The 15,470-nt window shown below is 41.7% G+C and overlaps 1 protein-coding gene across 4 annotated transcripts; it reads right to left on the reverse strand.

Annotated features, from left to right (window-relative positions):
- Positions 1 to 368: 368 nt before the first annotated feature.
- Positions 369 to 14,992, reverse strand: LOC111237100 (casein kinase I). Of its 4 annotated transcripts, none has more exons than XM_022766068.1 (10): positions 14,536 to 14,992; positions 9,066 to 9,176; positions 8,102 to 8,250; positions 7,570 to 7,798; positions 7,276 to 7,446; positions 7,013 to 7,161; positions 5,739 to 5,907; positions 5,250 to 5,389; positions 4,669 to 4,734; positions 369 to 2,339 (listed from the first exon to the last, which is right to left on the reverse strand). In XM_022766068.1, exons 1-9 carry the CDS (start codon positions 14,609 to 14,611, stop codon positions 4,684 to 4,686), a joined length of 1,245 nt encoding a protein of 414 aa, XP_022621789.1. In that variant the 5' UTR covers positions 14,612 to 14,992; the 3' UTR covers positions 369 to 2,339; positions 4,669 to 4,683. The 4 variants fall into 4 exon arrangements, with proteins under 4 accessions (XP_022621789.1, XP_022621791.1, XP_022621788.1 ...); XM_022766070.1 differs by having other exon boundaries at positions 4,669 to 4,739; XM_022766069.1 differs by lacking the exon at positions 369 to 2,339 and adding an exon at positions 3,859 to 4,101.
- Positions 14,993 to 15,470: the final 478 nt, after the last annotated feature.

Genomic DNA, 15,470 nt, shown 5'->3' on the forward strand with positions numbered 1-15,470 from the left:
GAAGCTGATGATGACTCAGTTTTCCCAGGTATCTGATTTTTCAGTAGTTTGGCTGTCGACAGGTTTGTGATCTGATCCTTGAAAGTTAACCTGCTCCAGAGTAGGTTAGGAGTTCAGCATCAGTTACCATAGTGATTTAGTCCGGTAACAAGCTAACAATTGTCGTAGGACTGAAAACCCAGACTTAAACCTGAAGTTACCTTGATAACTTCAAATCCCACTTTAGAGTAGAGGCCTCAGATGCTGTGATACGCATGCTCCTGTGTATCTGTATCTGGATATAGTGTTCAACACACCACCACTAAGAAGCACCCACAACTTGCTTGGGTGAAGAAATGTACCAGACACACACACACTCTCTCACACACACACACACACACCTGCACTGACCCAGCTTTGTTTCTGAGGGATGGCCGTTTTCACAAAGATTTTCAGTGGAGAAAGAACTCAGATAATTAGCTTAACTGCACTTTCTGACTGGACTGAATTCCTCAGATGATCAGAGTCCCACCTGCTGTGTAATTGCATATGTGCAAAGGTCTTCTATATTTGTTGCAGCCTTAAAAGTTCTCCTGTTACACCCCCTGTTGGTCTCTGAGACAAACTGATTCATTCACAGCAACTATAAAGTCGTGACACCACAAGGTACAAGTAATTCATTTATTTACAGTGTAAGTACACAAACAAATATAAATGAGAAAGTAAATCTTGCTGATCTGGTCGCTTACATAATTCAACAGGTGTAGAGTGGCTGACCGAAGGGATCGAGGATCAAAAATCAAAAACTACAGACTGAGCAGCAGCGAGAATGAATTACGACGGGCCGATCTGACAGATGTGACAGAGGTGTTCGTCACAGCCGAGGAGCGTCACACGAGTCGAGCCGAATATAAAAACCCCCCCAGGACGCTGCTGCTGGAGAAGCCTGTGGGAGGATGAAGGTCAGCTCTCCTCTCCACGTTCTCCATGGAGAATAATTTCAGTAATTGTTTATTTAAGGGGATTCACAATGCCCATGGAAATGCCGCAGTTTGCAACACTGGTGCAGGATCACTGAGCCTCTCACAGCGAGAGCAGTGGCTGTGTTCAGAGCCGTCCTCACAGGTCAGTGAAAACAAAGACATGAGAAATCATTTACACGCCAGTATTACAAGTACTTCACAGCTTCAAAATAATACAAATAAGAAAAATGAGAATGTTTATCTGTACACAGCGAGTGGAGATCTAGTGTAATACGTCAGATGACGCCCTCGCCCCCTACAGTTATGTATAGAGCACTAGAAAAGGGAGCAGGGCTTTACTGGACAGTACACCAGAGCCTGGAAGGTGAACAGACAACATCTTGCCAACTAATGGGTGAATACACAACCTCCTGCAACCAATATACCAAAGCATATTTTTGGTATGTTCATGGGATCAACTAGCACTCAAGCCTCCACATCTGACTCTGAAGGCTTTACCTCTAAACATGCAAAGAAGTAGTTTCTTTTTATTTAATACAAATGGCTATAGAGTTACTGAAGAGAGCCGTCAGTGGTGGGAATTATTAAAAACGGGGAAAGTGGTTGGTAGGAGGGAAAGAATGAAAACTGCAAATACCAATGAAAAGCATCACACGCCGAAAACTACCCATACATATATAAAATGAAGAGCTGCTGGTTCAGCTTGATACACCGTACTGCAAAAAAGAGAGAAGAGCTGTTTCTGATCAGGTATGAACTAGCAATCATTGACAATGGAAATGTAGGGTTTAAAAAAAAAAAAAAAAAAAAAAAAAAAAAAAGAAGAAGGAGAAGAAGAAGAAGAAGAAGAAGAATTACTCTCCCACAGAAGGAGGAGGAGAAGCCAGTGGCGCTAACTGTTGTATCATCAGTCTGTGTCCTAGAAAAGACGCGGGGTTACCATGTTTTCCCTGGACAAACCACTGCCCATTCAGAATCTGGTGGTAGAGGTGGAGGTGGGGGCAGTGCAGAGGATTGTGCAAATGTCTCCTGAAAAAGTGGACAGACCAGTCCTGAGGTCCAACATGCTTTAATGTTTTCCAAGGTCAGACCAACACACAGAAAGGGGAGGAGAATGGGGGAGACGGAGGGGGCGTGGGAGATTCTGAAGGAGGCAACGGTACTGAGAGCTGTCAGTCAAAGCAGTTTGTGCTGAGTCAGAAGCTGGCTTCCAATGGTAACTGTAGTAGAAGTAATTAATAGTGGTGGTGGTGGTGGTAGTATTAGTATGTCAGATAGCTTCTGAGTGAACAGGGCTTGGTCTGCCAGGTTGCATTGTGGGGGGGCTCATCGAGGAGCTAGAAGATGGAGACCAGCAGGCAGCGCACCGGACACCATCTGGAGGAAACACAGGACAGGAAGCAGGGAGGTCAAAAAAAAGCAACAACCCCATACCTCATCTACATCACTGGGTGCATTGAGCTTCACATGCATGCTTCCCTGCACTGTCACTGCTTCTGCATAAACATGTACAGACATAGAGCCCTTTTATTTGTCTACAGGCATTTACAAGCCACCAAAAACACATTATTCATGTTCACCCCATAAGCTACATTATCAAAAAAACTACACTATTTCTAAACTGTGGAAACACCTGCATGGTTGTAACTAGAGATGGCTGATTGCTCCCAATATTTGACTTTGGATAGATTCATACCACTTGATATACAAAGTACTTTAAAAATGCTACAAAGGGAACAAGCTGTCAGAAGGCTTTCAGCATCAGGCAGGAAATAAGCAAGGATGTGTAAAATTATAAAACTGAATAAAGGAAGTCAAAGAGTACAATGATTAGTGGCAGAGCTGTGAAGCAGCTGCAGGCACATGATAAACATGGAGTAGCGATTTAGCCAGTGATGGGGTAACCACTCATACTGCAGAACAGCAAAGACGGCGGTTCAGAAACCGCTGTGGTTCCTACAGTTCGACTGATGTTTGATGAAGCCAATCCCAAGTACATTAACATTACCACTGTTCAAGTCAGCTAGTCTTAACAATAACAAAGCTGTAAGCAAAACTTCAAGATAATCTGAAAACAATACTGACATGTCACAGGTTGACGGAAATACTGGCAGCTGTTATTATTCCTCTATTCAGTTACTGGCTGTGAAGAAATCCTGTGCAGAGTGACTGGAAGTGAATGAGATCATGAGTTCGATTCTTAGGTTCAGCTGAAGCCACCATTAGCTCTTTTCCACAACAGAATCTTAGTAACCCAGAATCTGTAAGAACCCAAAAAGTCCAGGTTCTACATTCTGCCCTGTTTGTGCAGTGTGGGGAAGTACGTTTAAGTATATTTAAAAGTAACAGTGAGGTAATGTTGGTATTTTCAAATTCATGCAACATTTGCAACATTAGTGCATTTCCTGCATAACTGATTGTTGCGTTTGCCATTTTGCTAACCAGCAGTTTACAGCATTTGTTCCCACATACCTGGACCATGAATTTAGTAGCACGTCCAGGGCAGTGAAATTCTGGTTCCACAACTCACTCCTAAGTACAGTAGAAACCAAAATGTGACACTGGCTACATCTTAAGTTATGGGTTGTTAAGTTCCTGTGGTGTAAAACACCTATATGAAGCTTCAGCGTTCTGGGTTTTACTTATCAGCTGGGTATCTTTGTCCTAGTAGTTGTGAGTCAGCTTATTGCCAGTGTTTTGTTCCAGCAACAAACCCACAGTAAATGCAACTAGCAGAATGTAAACCTCTGCAGCACAGCAAAGAAAACCCAATCTGTGCAAACACACTGAATTTTTGAGAGAATCCTGTTATCAAAAGACATAGAACATGGACTGATTAGACTGATTTTAGACTGACTTTATTTCCCCCCCTCTAAAAGCCCTCCCTGTCTGAACTGATGACATGCTCTCAGCCACAGCCATAAGAAAGCTCAATGCTGACTTGCAAACAAGTAACTTCATATCATGCAAGTGTTTAGTGTGGAAGACCAGAGGCAGGAGTCTGAGGGTGAAGTAACACGGGAACTGCATCAAGCAAGGTTGGAGGTGTGGGTGGAGGTAAGGGTGGGTGAAATTCCTTTGGGTGCTACAGCTGACGGCCCACCATCTGATCAATGTGGCCTCAGGCATCAAACCAACACTGCAAGCAACAAGCCACAGGCGCAGAGCTGATTAAAGGGGCACCATGTCACCCTGAGTAGGCAATGAGGGAGTTACATTCTTAGGCTCTGATGCACTGCAATGCATTATCCACTCCAGTTCTCAAGAGGACTGCACTCTCATGCTCAGAAAGTATCAGTAGCATAAGTCAGTATCTGATTGTTCAGTGAGACTTAGACTTGATATAATTAACAGCTAAGTAGATTTACTATCTACTAGCTGTGATGGTTCCGTGTGATATGACACCAATAACTGGCCAATCAAGCTAAGTCTCATTCACAAACTGGATGTGAAGCTCACTGGAGACTGACTCACATCTGCTGTAGTGTTCATCCCCGATTCCAGGTAAAACTACCTCTAAATGCTGCCAATCTAATGTCGTGCCCACCACATGTTTTCTTCTTGTGTCCCTTCTCTTTTAGGAGAATTTGCTGAAGCAGAAACTAGGCTGGAAGCAAAACACCCTGGAACCGGGACTGAACACGAGCCCACTGTAGAACTGGAGTTCGGATCCATGCATCCCTGGTGCTTTAGGGACGGGACTCACCCAGTGTTGCCGCCGTCACACAAGGACGTGGCGAGCGTCTACTTGGCGTGATGCTCGTAGGGAATGCTATTCTGAGGTTCGGGGAAGGGAGAGAGAAGGCCCAATATGTCAAGTCAGAACCCACATGCTGCACCAACCACACAACTGGAGAAATCTGGCTGAACAGCAGCACTGCTCTCTAACAGGAGACATGAGGCTGATGTGCTGTAACAGCTGAATTACAGAGACTTTCTTCTTTCTGCTCTGGATCTGGGTCCTGTGTGAAGCACTACACATCAGTCTGTAAATCATGTTGACAAAAACTTCAGGAGAATCACTCTAATCAGACTAATGACTAATGACCTTACAAAGCAGTAAGATGCAGACTTCCACGAAGTTTAATGAACTTTAAAATGTAATTCCACCTCTAATGGTTACTATAAAGCCTCCTGTGTATTTAGGGGAGAGCTTGTACTGAAAGCCTAGTCTGGGGTGAAGTGGAATTATCTATAGTATAGTACAGTTTCTTCTTTCTACCCATGCTAGTGGGTTTGGTGACAGTCAGATGAAAGTAGATGTTTTATCTCAGAGGTGTCTTGTACCTGTGAGGTGGACATGCGGGAGGTGTCCTGCCGTCCCGTTAGGTCTGAGGATGACACATTGACGGGAGCGCCGCGGTGCAGTCGCATGCTGACCTTTCGTTCACGCTCCATACCAGACACTTGTCGAGGAGACGTGTTTGCTGGAGATCAGAGACAGGATTGATATGATGATAAAATTCATTAATACTTCTGTATTTTCATCAGGTTCTACACAAATAGGTCTGGCTACTGTTTTTGACTCGTGTCTGAGTTTGTGTAAAGACAACAAAACATTTATTTTAAATCAACTATATTTAAATACGGTACAAAATGATAACTGAAATCAGGAAACTTGGTGGTGTCATCATCAATGACTAAACACCTAGCGTAACTTGTGTCCACAATTTTACTCAAAACACTTCGCACTAAACAAATGGTTTTACAGCATCTGTATCAGTATCGCCTACTGAGAGAGTCCAGAGGTGCTAAGGCAGGCTAGAGTGAACTGACCTGTGTGTGAGGTGGGTGTTAGCGGGGTAGGTGGGGCACCATCCTGGGTTCCTCTTGGTCTTCCTGATACGGCAGGTATTCCTCTGGCCCCTGGGTTCCTGCCGTGCCTCAGCCTGTCCTCCCGGTCCCGGCGCTCTCTCTCCGCTTCCTCTGCTGCACGGTTGGCTCCCTGTCAACAAAAAGACCAAGCAATCAACAAAAACACGACTGATAGCAAAAGACCAAGAGTCTAGAGCCATGCTTGAGCTCTGTTAGGCTGTATTTGGAACAGCAGTGCTTTGAGCTAAATGCTAATGTCAACATGTTACCATACAATGAGAAAACTACCTTGCTGATGTTAAAGAGGTGTAATGTTTCTTGGTATAGCATGCTAACATTTGCTACTTAGCACTACACACAAAGTTTGACCTTATGATGGTGCTAGAAAAAATGTCAGAGGATCACAGAAGTTGTTACAAATAATCTTAAGGAAGAAATGTCACATCATGATCATGAATCAATCATAAATCGTCAAGTCAGTAGGATACGATTAGGGATGCCGCAATCACTTTTTTTTTTTTTTTTTAACCAACCATTAACCAAAGGTGATTGGTGACTAGAAGCATTAATTCCCATCTACCGATCATGTATTTTTAATGAGGATCGACCGATCATGATCAGCTGGCGATCAATAGGGGCATCCCTAAATACGATGCCTGGGCATCTCCAATATCTGTATCAAAATTTGTGCCAATCTGGTGCATGTTGAGATTTTATACAGGAGAAGTGAAAACTTTGACATGCTGGTGGCTCCACAAGTAAAGCCAGGGTTCACCAAGATAAGTAAGATTCATCTACTGGTCAACATAAACATTTATACCAAGATTCAAATAGTTGTTAAGATATTTTAGTGTGGGTTTAAGCAGTGGAACAGCTGACTGACATCCCTAGAGCCTTGTTGCTAGCATAGCTAAAAAATAAATATGAGACTTATAATTAAGTTCATGACCACGATTAATAAGGAGGCTTATTCATTTATACTTGGTATCAGTCTGACATGACAGTCATTATATTATTATATGGAAGCATGATGTTTACTCAACAGCAAAGGTTCTTCCACCACAACAAAAATTAAAGCTTGCAGGAAAATGAAGATGACATGAATACAATATGAAAATGATCAGATGCAAAAATAAAGCCAAAATCATTTTAATCTAAAAATATCAACTATGCCTTTTGCTACTGTGGCTGACATTTCAACCGCATACAGTTCAGACATTATGATAAGTACTCACAAACTTAAGCATGTTCCAGTCAAACACATAGTCATAAGAGAAGCCCTGTCTGTGAAACAGGTTCCTGAAGAGCTGCCGTAGGTACGAATAGTCCGGCTTGTCATCGAAGCGCAGGGAGCGACAGAAATTCAGGTAGGTCGCAAACTCAGCTGTGACAGAGAGGGAGGATACATTTCTCAGCAGATGGATATTGACCAATATGGGTCATAATGAAATCATTTTAGAATAGTTTTACATAAAACCTAAAAGAAGTTGAAACTCACAGGGATAGCCCTTGCAAAGCACCTCAATGGGGGTGGACATTTTCTTCTCACTGATGCGTTCATACTTCTGCCTCTTGGTAGCGGCCTTGAGGCCTTGCCAAGGCAGCGAGCCCAGATTAAAGTACATGAGAACATAGCCCAAGGACTCCAGGTCATCACGCCTTGACTGCTCTGTAGAGGGAGACAACAGACAAGGAGAAGGTTGAAGAGAGGTGGAACAATTGGTCACAGAAAAAATTCCATCTTCAAATTCAGTGTCTAACAATGTGTTCAAGTCAAACAGGTCTACTGTACCAATCCCGAGATGTGTGTTGATGGAGGCGTAGCGTGCAGTGCCAGTCAGGTTCTTGTTCTCGCGGTAGGGGATGTGCTGGTGTGTGCGAGCATCACGATACTTTTTTGCCAGGCCAAAGTCAATGATGTAGACTAGGTTGCCCTTTTTGCCGAGTCCCATCAGGAAGTTATCAGGCTTCACATCTCTGTGGATGAAGTTCTTGGAGTGAATGTACTCAATGCGACTGATCTGTGGATGAGAAGAACAAAAAGACAAACTAGGTCACTAGAGAAGAGCAGATTAATGAGTTAAACGACTAAACTTGATGCCTATGATGTTAATTAAATGTTATTAAATCCTTCATAATTGTTCAGATATTCCATGAAGTGTTTTCTTCTTCTTCTTCGCTATAAAGGCCAAACATTCCTGTCTTCAACAGGGGCTACTCAAGCCCTTTCTGCTCTCATTTTTAGAAAAAGTACAATCTGAAAGGAGGCTGTGGGATCCACTCCAGCAGTAGACAGTAGGTAAAGAGTGTGTGTGAAGTCTCACCATTTGGTCGGCCAGCAACAGGACCGTCTTGAGGCTGAACTTGCGAGAGCAGAAGTTGAAGAGATCCTCCAGGCTGGGCCCCAGCAGCTCCATCACCATCACATTGTAGTCACCTTCTGCTCCACACCACTTTATTGTTGGAATGCCCACTGCAGAAACATGGGAGCAAAGGCAATTACAATGGTAGGTACACAAAAATGTGGTCTAAAGAACACTTACTGATGACATATGAGGCCAAAGGTAAAAAAAAACAAAAAAAAACCCTAAAACAAGTGAGAAGTGAAACTGGCTGCAGCAGCATCACCAGGGAAGATACCAGGCATTCGACAGTGTGTATGGGTTGCAACTTGTGACAGCACATTCTTTGCATATTTTGTCTGCACTGTTACCATTTTCTGTCCCGCTCCTTCTATTCAGGGTGACAGGGGGCAAACACGCTTTGCTAAAAGGTGACAGTGCTAACAACGGAGCCTACATAGAAGAATTATGTATAAAAAGGGGCTACAATTATTACAGTTTACCCAATATTAACATTTACACAACTGGTAAAAAAAGATTCATGGTAAACTTTAACCCTCAGCTGTGGATACACCCATTATTTGTCCTCAAATGACATGGGGATGCATGGATTCAGGATCCCAGAAAACTAAAAGTCAGTCCCTCATCTTCAGCGTTTTTTGGTGACTTTTGGATCACAAGCTGCTGAAGTCATGTATGCATCAGATTAACATGGAGGAGGCAAACAAGGGTGGATGGAAGTGAAGGGGTGGATGAAGGTAAAGGGAGTGAATCAATGAGGAAGAGGACAGCAAGGAAGGAGATTAGAGGGCAGGAAAAACAGATCATGTGAAGTATGAAAAGAGGGGTAAATAAACCTGATGGACAGACAGAGGGGGGTGTGGGTGGAAATAGAACAGAAGCCAAGTGAGAGATGAGGATTTCAGCATGTGAGCTGATACGTCACCTCCTCCTTGCATCATCTTGTAGATCTTGCTCTCGATGTGGAGCTGGGGGTGTTTGGTCTTCACACATTCCAGCTTAATTGCAACCTCCTCACCCACTGAAATATCTGTGCCTGGAAAAGGACAAATGGAAATACACATGGTGATATTAAAGGATCGGTGAACCAAAATTACATAAAAACACACTTATCCAGCTAAGTCCTGAAACATCCACTGCTCAGACATCATCAATTGTTTCTCATTAAAAATGTAACCTGACAGATTTCTAACAGTTTGCTACTAAACCAAACTCCAAATTTTCTATATATCTAATATCTGCTAATATAGAGTGCCATAAATTATATTGAGTTTATTTCTCTCTCACAGTCCAAACTTGTGTAAAGTAGTACAACATAAAAATGTATAAAGCAAAGTTTGAATATTGAGAAATTAAACTTTTTCCATGATCATAATCTACTTCAAACAGAAAACAGAGATAGGTGACTATAGCCCTTTTAATACTTCCTGTTCAAGGCAGGAATGTTGTGCCTTTATTCCACCTCGCTGTTCAGTCTAAAAGGTATGACAGTGATCTGTTGTTCCACCATTATGCTGACGCTGGAGTTAGTGACTAGGGATGGGCATTTTCAGTAATTCAATATTCGAGTACTCTCATTACCTTATGATCGAGTACTCAGTTACTCGAAAATTATATATACTGTATGTATATATTTTTTTACCGTAAAAAAAGAAATACGAGAGGTCTGTGTCCAACTGAAAACACAAGCAGAATGTTAAGCTTGCGTTTCCAGTCGGACACGGACCTCCCGACCAAGCCTACTCTTTGGCTGTCGGAGAACACGATATGCAAGTTTAACGCCACATATCTTGAACTGCACGTTATTGTCCTCTTTTTTTACCAAAGTATTTCCCGACATGAATTTCCCTAGTCACGGTTGCCATGGTGCACAGAACGGACGGGAGGTGTGACAAAGTATGTGACCCACCACCAGGGGATTTAAAAAATGTCTGAAGAAAAAGTCAGCAGCAAACCTACAGGAACCAAAACTGTATATGATGCACAGCAGCTTTTGATCAGTAACAGCACCTCCACACTATATTCACCCACCACTGTTGTTTTGAACTTAACACTGGTATGCTTGGACACATTTGTTATACGTCACACGCCGTACATCCATACGTATTTCAGAACCTCAGCATGCTGTGTAAGGTCTTATCCTGGCTTTTGAGGTGAACTTTAAGTGTCTGGTTTCAAACCAGTAGAACCCAGCTTTATAATACACATGAAAAGGAACACGTGTGACTGCTACTACTGGGACTGGGCTGATACAAAATTGGGAAAAAAGTTTGTGGATTAGATTGTAGTAGTTTTAGCGAGGTGTACCCTCTTATCTGGCAACTGAAATGTACACTAGTGCTGAGATTATTTGCATATTCATCATTTCTCAGAAAATTATCTGACAACTATGATAACTGATTGATTATTTGAGTTATTTATCCAGCAAAATAGTTAACATTCGCTGGTTCCAGCTTCTCAAATATAGCCATCGACTGCTTTTACTTTTTTCTGTATCGTCACTGTGAAAGATTGATAATGTTTGGTATCATTTTTTAGACTGAAGACATTACTTCTGCTATCTCTGTAGGCGTCATGTTTGATTACAACTATAATGGACCTTTACCATAACAGATCTTTGTTTCTGCTTAATGCAATATTGGCGCCACTACAATGTCATGAAGTCATAATTACACAACTCTGTAGAAGACCCTTTAATTTGAAACAATGGATACAAGGAGTAGAGACACATTGCGAAACCTGGCCGAGGTGAGAGGGAGAGAGAAAGGACGGAAAAAGAAAAGAGAGCTGTCAACCTTTAGAAAACATCTAATGGGAACAAAGACATGTTCACACAGATTGACTTTCTCAGCCCAATACACCAGATACCTGCCCAGACGAAAACAAAGTCAGCCTGTGATGCAGAGCACACAAGCTATAATCAAGTGGTTATTTCTGGTGGGCCCTCTCTTACACATTTAAGTCTATTTAAAACCCTTGGGGAGTACTATGCCATATAATAAAAAAAAGTTACAAAGTACAAAGCCTTTTGTAGGTCCGAGGGAGCTCTGTGAAATTTAATAAATGGTGTGATAAAAAGTCTGCGGATGTAGAATGAAAATGAAGAGGTTACCAGACCAATTTAGCTGACTCCCCACCCATGCTTTAGACTAGAGGCTTGAGGCTACTTTAGCCACTAGCATAACACTCAAATCTCTAAGTCAGCTGTCAATGGTTGAGTTGTACTGTGGATAATGTAGGCAAAAGGTTTTGACAAGGAAAAATAATGCCTGTAAAAATAATAATAATAAAAAAAAAAAAACAGTATCTCTGGTTCAGCTGCGTTGACACAGTCCACCAGGAGCCCCACAGCGCAACGCTAAATTGGTGAAGCGCTCTTTCAAAACCTCCATGTGCAAACATGTTTGATGAGTCACATGTGGGTTTGGTTACATAAAACCAGCCGCATTCGTTTCAAGTACAAGGTGAGGGAATCATGGCTGACTCCAACTTCACTCTCCATCACATGTTGCGTTTAACAGAAACAAAGATATGGGTGCTTTAACATGCCTCTATATGTTTGTTAAGTCCCTTTCTTCAACGTAAAATAACATTTATGATATTGCTAAAGGAAAAATCTGAAATGGGAATACAGGATGGGAAAAGCACTTTTGGAATCCTACCACTTTGTAAGGCTACAGAACTGACAAACCTAGATTCTGTCCTTTAGATTTGTTCCTCTGGGTCTGTGAAGTTTAACCTTCTGATTTTAAGGTTTTGCAAATTCTGAGCCAGCCAGCCAGCCAGCCAGCCAGCCAGCCAGCCAGCCAAATCTGCCAGGTGCCGAAGGTTAGCGCTGAATGTTCAAGTAGCTTCTATCAATAAAATTAGTAAATGATTAACAGTTTTAGTTGTTCGTGAAGGTAAAAGAAACAAATGCTTCATATTGCTATTATATAGTTTTTCTGGATGTAAATCAATTGATATAGTGGCCACAGGCTTGACAAACCACATTACAAAAATACTGAGCCTATTCCACCTTGTTCAATCACAACTGAAAGTCCCCTCATGTATGCTGACCATGTCTGCTCTGTTAGTTGACTTTTTTGAATTTCCAAAACCTCTCTTCAGTCTCACACACCACAAAAAGTGACTGTCAACCATTTCATCTTCACTATCCATGCATTTAACGAGTTATTTCAGTCAATGGAAATTCTTCCATGAGTCAGGTGCTGTGGTGGGGCCAGGCAATTTTCTTAGGGATGGCCAGGATGAGGCCAGTGCTCAATTTGGGATGGCACACAAATTAGTATCTTGTTCTGTGGTGGATCTGCATAGACTGTAATTATTCTCGTCACAGTTTATGGTACTGTTGCAACTTAATGTGGCTCATAAAGTCAACTATCATTTACATTACTAAAATAACTTTTGTGCACGTTGTAATAACTCGATTTCCAAAGTAGATATACATTTTGGAATGGCGACCTGCCTACAGAGCACCACACTGAGATCATCTTGAGGTTATACAGGAGCCATTATTCATTTATCATTGATTATATAACCTGTCAAAAGTTTACAACAACAAACCAGCCATAAAAAGAAAGATTAACACCTGGAGCCACAGTCCAGTCCAGATAAACATCCTGCTGGTCACAGAGAAAAGGTGATACCACTCAAAGCCTAAAGAGACGCAAACTAGCTATCACCAATGGCAACCCAGAGCACCAACACAAACATAAGCTCTTCCTCAGGTTGAGAATTTACTTGTGGTGGTGGGTGACACAGTGTGGGTCCAAGCTCTAAAGCCTTTCTGTAGGGAAACTGCAGTTACAATAGGTGTCTAAGACTCACCAATACAGATACAGTGAAAAGCTAATAACTTGTAATTAAAAATGTCCTGTCACTTTGGTTTAATGACAGGTCTGACTTATTACAGATGTCACTGTTCTGCAAACATATTGGAGCTGTGTACCAGTAACTGCTGGGTGCATTTTGCTTTGCCAAACCCGCTAGACTTGCAGGATAGACCCCAAATTTTTGGCTCACTTATAATACAGTAATTGCATTAATCCTGTGCAAATTCAGGCTTTGGTAAAGAACAGAAAGATCACGTCAACATCACCATATTATTGTCGCCATATTACAGGCTCTGTGACCAGGAACTCGAGAGTCGACCCTGCCAACATCACGCCATGGCAACATTAAACCAACCCTTGTAAACAACTACTTCCTGAGAAGTTTCGTAAGCCTCTATATCAAAAGCTGTTTTGCCCTAAAGTCAACTGATGTCTTCATCAACTGGAAAAACAAGTGTGCCTAGTCTATTTCTCAAAACAAACACATTCACATAACTACGCAACAGTAAATCCTTCTCATACATAAAATAGGGTAATGGAAACTAAAAGAAGCAACCTTGGAAAACAAAAATGGGTGGTAGGTTGGCTGGCAGTATGTACAATCATGCCATATCTGGGCTAAAATGACAACCATCAAATTGTATTAATTCTTTAAGTAGCACATGGGCCTTACATGTTGCTGTATATTTACCTACATATATGCTGTATCAAAGACAATCTGCCAGTATCATTCTGAAAATGGCAGGGTGGACTATATCTTACAATGTGCAAAAAGTGACAAATCTACAAAAACCAAGAATTGGAACAAAATGACAACTACAGAATAAAGAACAATAGCCAGATCATCCCAGTATGAGATTATAAATTTAATACCTCTGAACTGGGATGTGTGGGATTCAGGACTGTAACCTGAGTTTGTAAAATTGTAAAATTGACTTTATCTCAGGCTGGAGAGTAACATAACGTTAAAGCTGTACTTTAGATATTTCAGATATCGTTATCACTGTCAGACATACCAGCAGATTGTCATAATTACTATAAGCGGATGACTATGTAGCTGTTGTAACTTGAGCCCACGTCAGAATGACATAACAGGTATATCCCACTGAAGTAGCCTTCTTAACTGTAAGCAAATTGGTACAGGTTTCAGTTTTCGGTTTGTGCCCTTTAATACCATCTGAAATTGACACTCGGGGGGGGGGGGGGGGGGCGGGGGGGGGGGGGGGGGGGGGGGGGGTGTTATTAAAAATTATTTAATCCAGAAGCACTTTGGAGTTTTCACTGAATTTATGTAACATAATGTCTTTTAAATGCTAGCTGTCCAGTCTTAACTGCATTTTACAGTGCTTGCAATGCTTCTACTCCTGCTTTAGCATTTCAGCTGACAGCTTATAGTAGTTTTAGCAGGACAGAGGTAAGGAAAACTCAGCTAGCTTAGCTGTGACGTAAAATGACATGGATAGGAGAATGACGTGAATCTAATACAATTTAGACTGGGAAATATCATTAAATGTTGTTTATTTAGGTTGGTAAAGCATGATGAAGATAAATTTTACTCACCTAAATAGATGTCCCCGAAAGATCCACTTCCGATTTTTCTGCCCAGTCTGTATCGGTTCCCCACTCTTAGCTCCATTTCGCCGTTAGCTAACCTTACGTCTATTGCTTCGTTTGTAACCTGGTAACTACCGTTGCCTTATCCTCAATGTTCAGCTATTAACCTTTTGTTTACGTTACCTCGGCAAATACTCCACCTTCTCTGACCGGTTTATACCCCCCTTAATTCACAATCCCCTTCCCCCCCAGTATCCCAGTTCCTTCGGTAACAATCCAAATTTCACCATCCCTTTTTTATCTTTCTGAGGAACGAAGAGCTATAATATCGATATCATCCGGTAGTGTGAAACGCGTAGTTTATGCTCTCCGTATCTGGGGGGTCATTGTAGACCAAAACATAAGGATGGAGACGGATTTTGCTGAGAGACTTCGCCCCTTATCTGTGCGCAGCTTCACTCTAGTGTCAGATTCTCTCCTCCACCGTGAAAGCTGCCGTTTGCTGCTGACGTCACTTCCCCTAGCAACAGAAAAATGGAACTAAATGTGAAGAGAAAAACTCGGTAATTTAAAAAAAATCTTGCAACGTTATTTATGTACAGTTACATGCACATGGAAAACTCAAATAATCCATACAGCACAATTTAACCCTTTTGTTTCATGACTATATACATAACATGATTTAAAGCTTGCACATTAGGCCACTATATAACACTGGTTCCTATAACACATCAGCTTTTGTCTTCTTGGTGACTTTTATGTTGTGTTTTACTCATTGAGGGTGTTAGCATTAGCATTAAAATACCAGTAAATCTATTTAAAAAGTGATTCCCAGCTGACTCTGTGACTGATTCTTTAATCATCTGGCTATAATAATATGTAAATCTAGTCAACTGGAAAGATTGAAACATTAAGAAACACAAATTAACATATGAATAACT

Source organism: Seriola dumerili, unplaced genomic scaffold (assembly GCF_002260705.1).
Source record: "Seriola dumerili isolate Sdu_G_001 unplaced genomic scaffold, Sdu_1.0 BDQW01000807.1, whole genome shotgun sequence".
NCBI lineage: Eukaryota > Metazoa > Chordata > Actinopteri > Carangiformes > Carangidae > Seriola > Seriola dumerili.

Bases quoted from the DNA above. Each gene is read 5' to 3' on its own strand.
- LOC111237100 (XM_022766067.1), bottom strand. From the start codon at position 14,611: ATGGAGCTAAGAGTGGGGAACCGATACAGACTGGGCAGAAAAATCGGA. The intron at 7,447-7,569 runs GTACAGTAGACC...CTCCCTCTACAG, and splicing joins CAACACACATCTCGGGATTG to AGCAGTCAAGGCGTGATGAC. The intron at 2,340-5,249 runs GTACAAGACACC...TGTTTCCTCCAG, and splicing joins CCCGCATGTCCACCTCACAG to ATGGTGTCCGGTGCGCTGCC.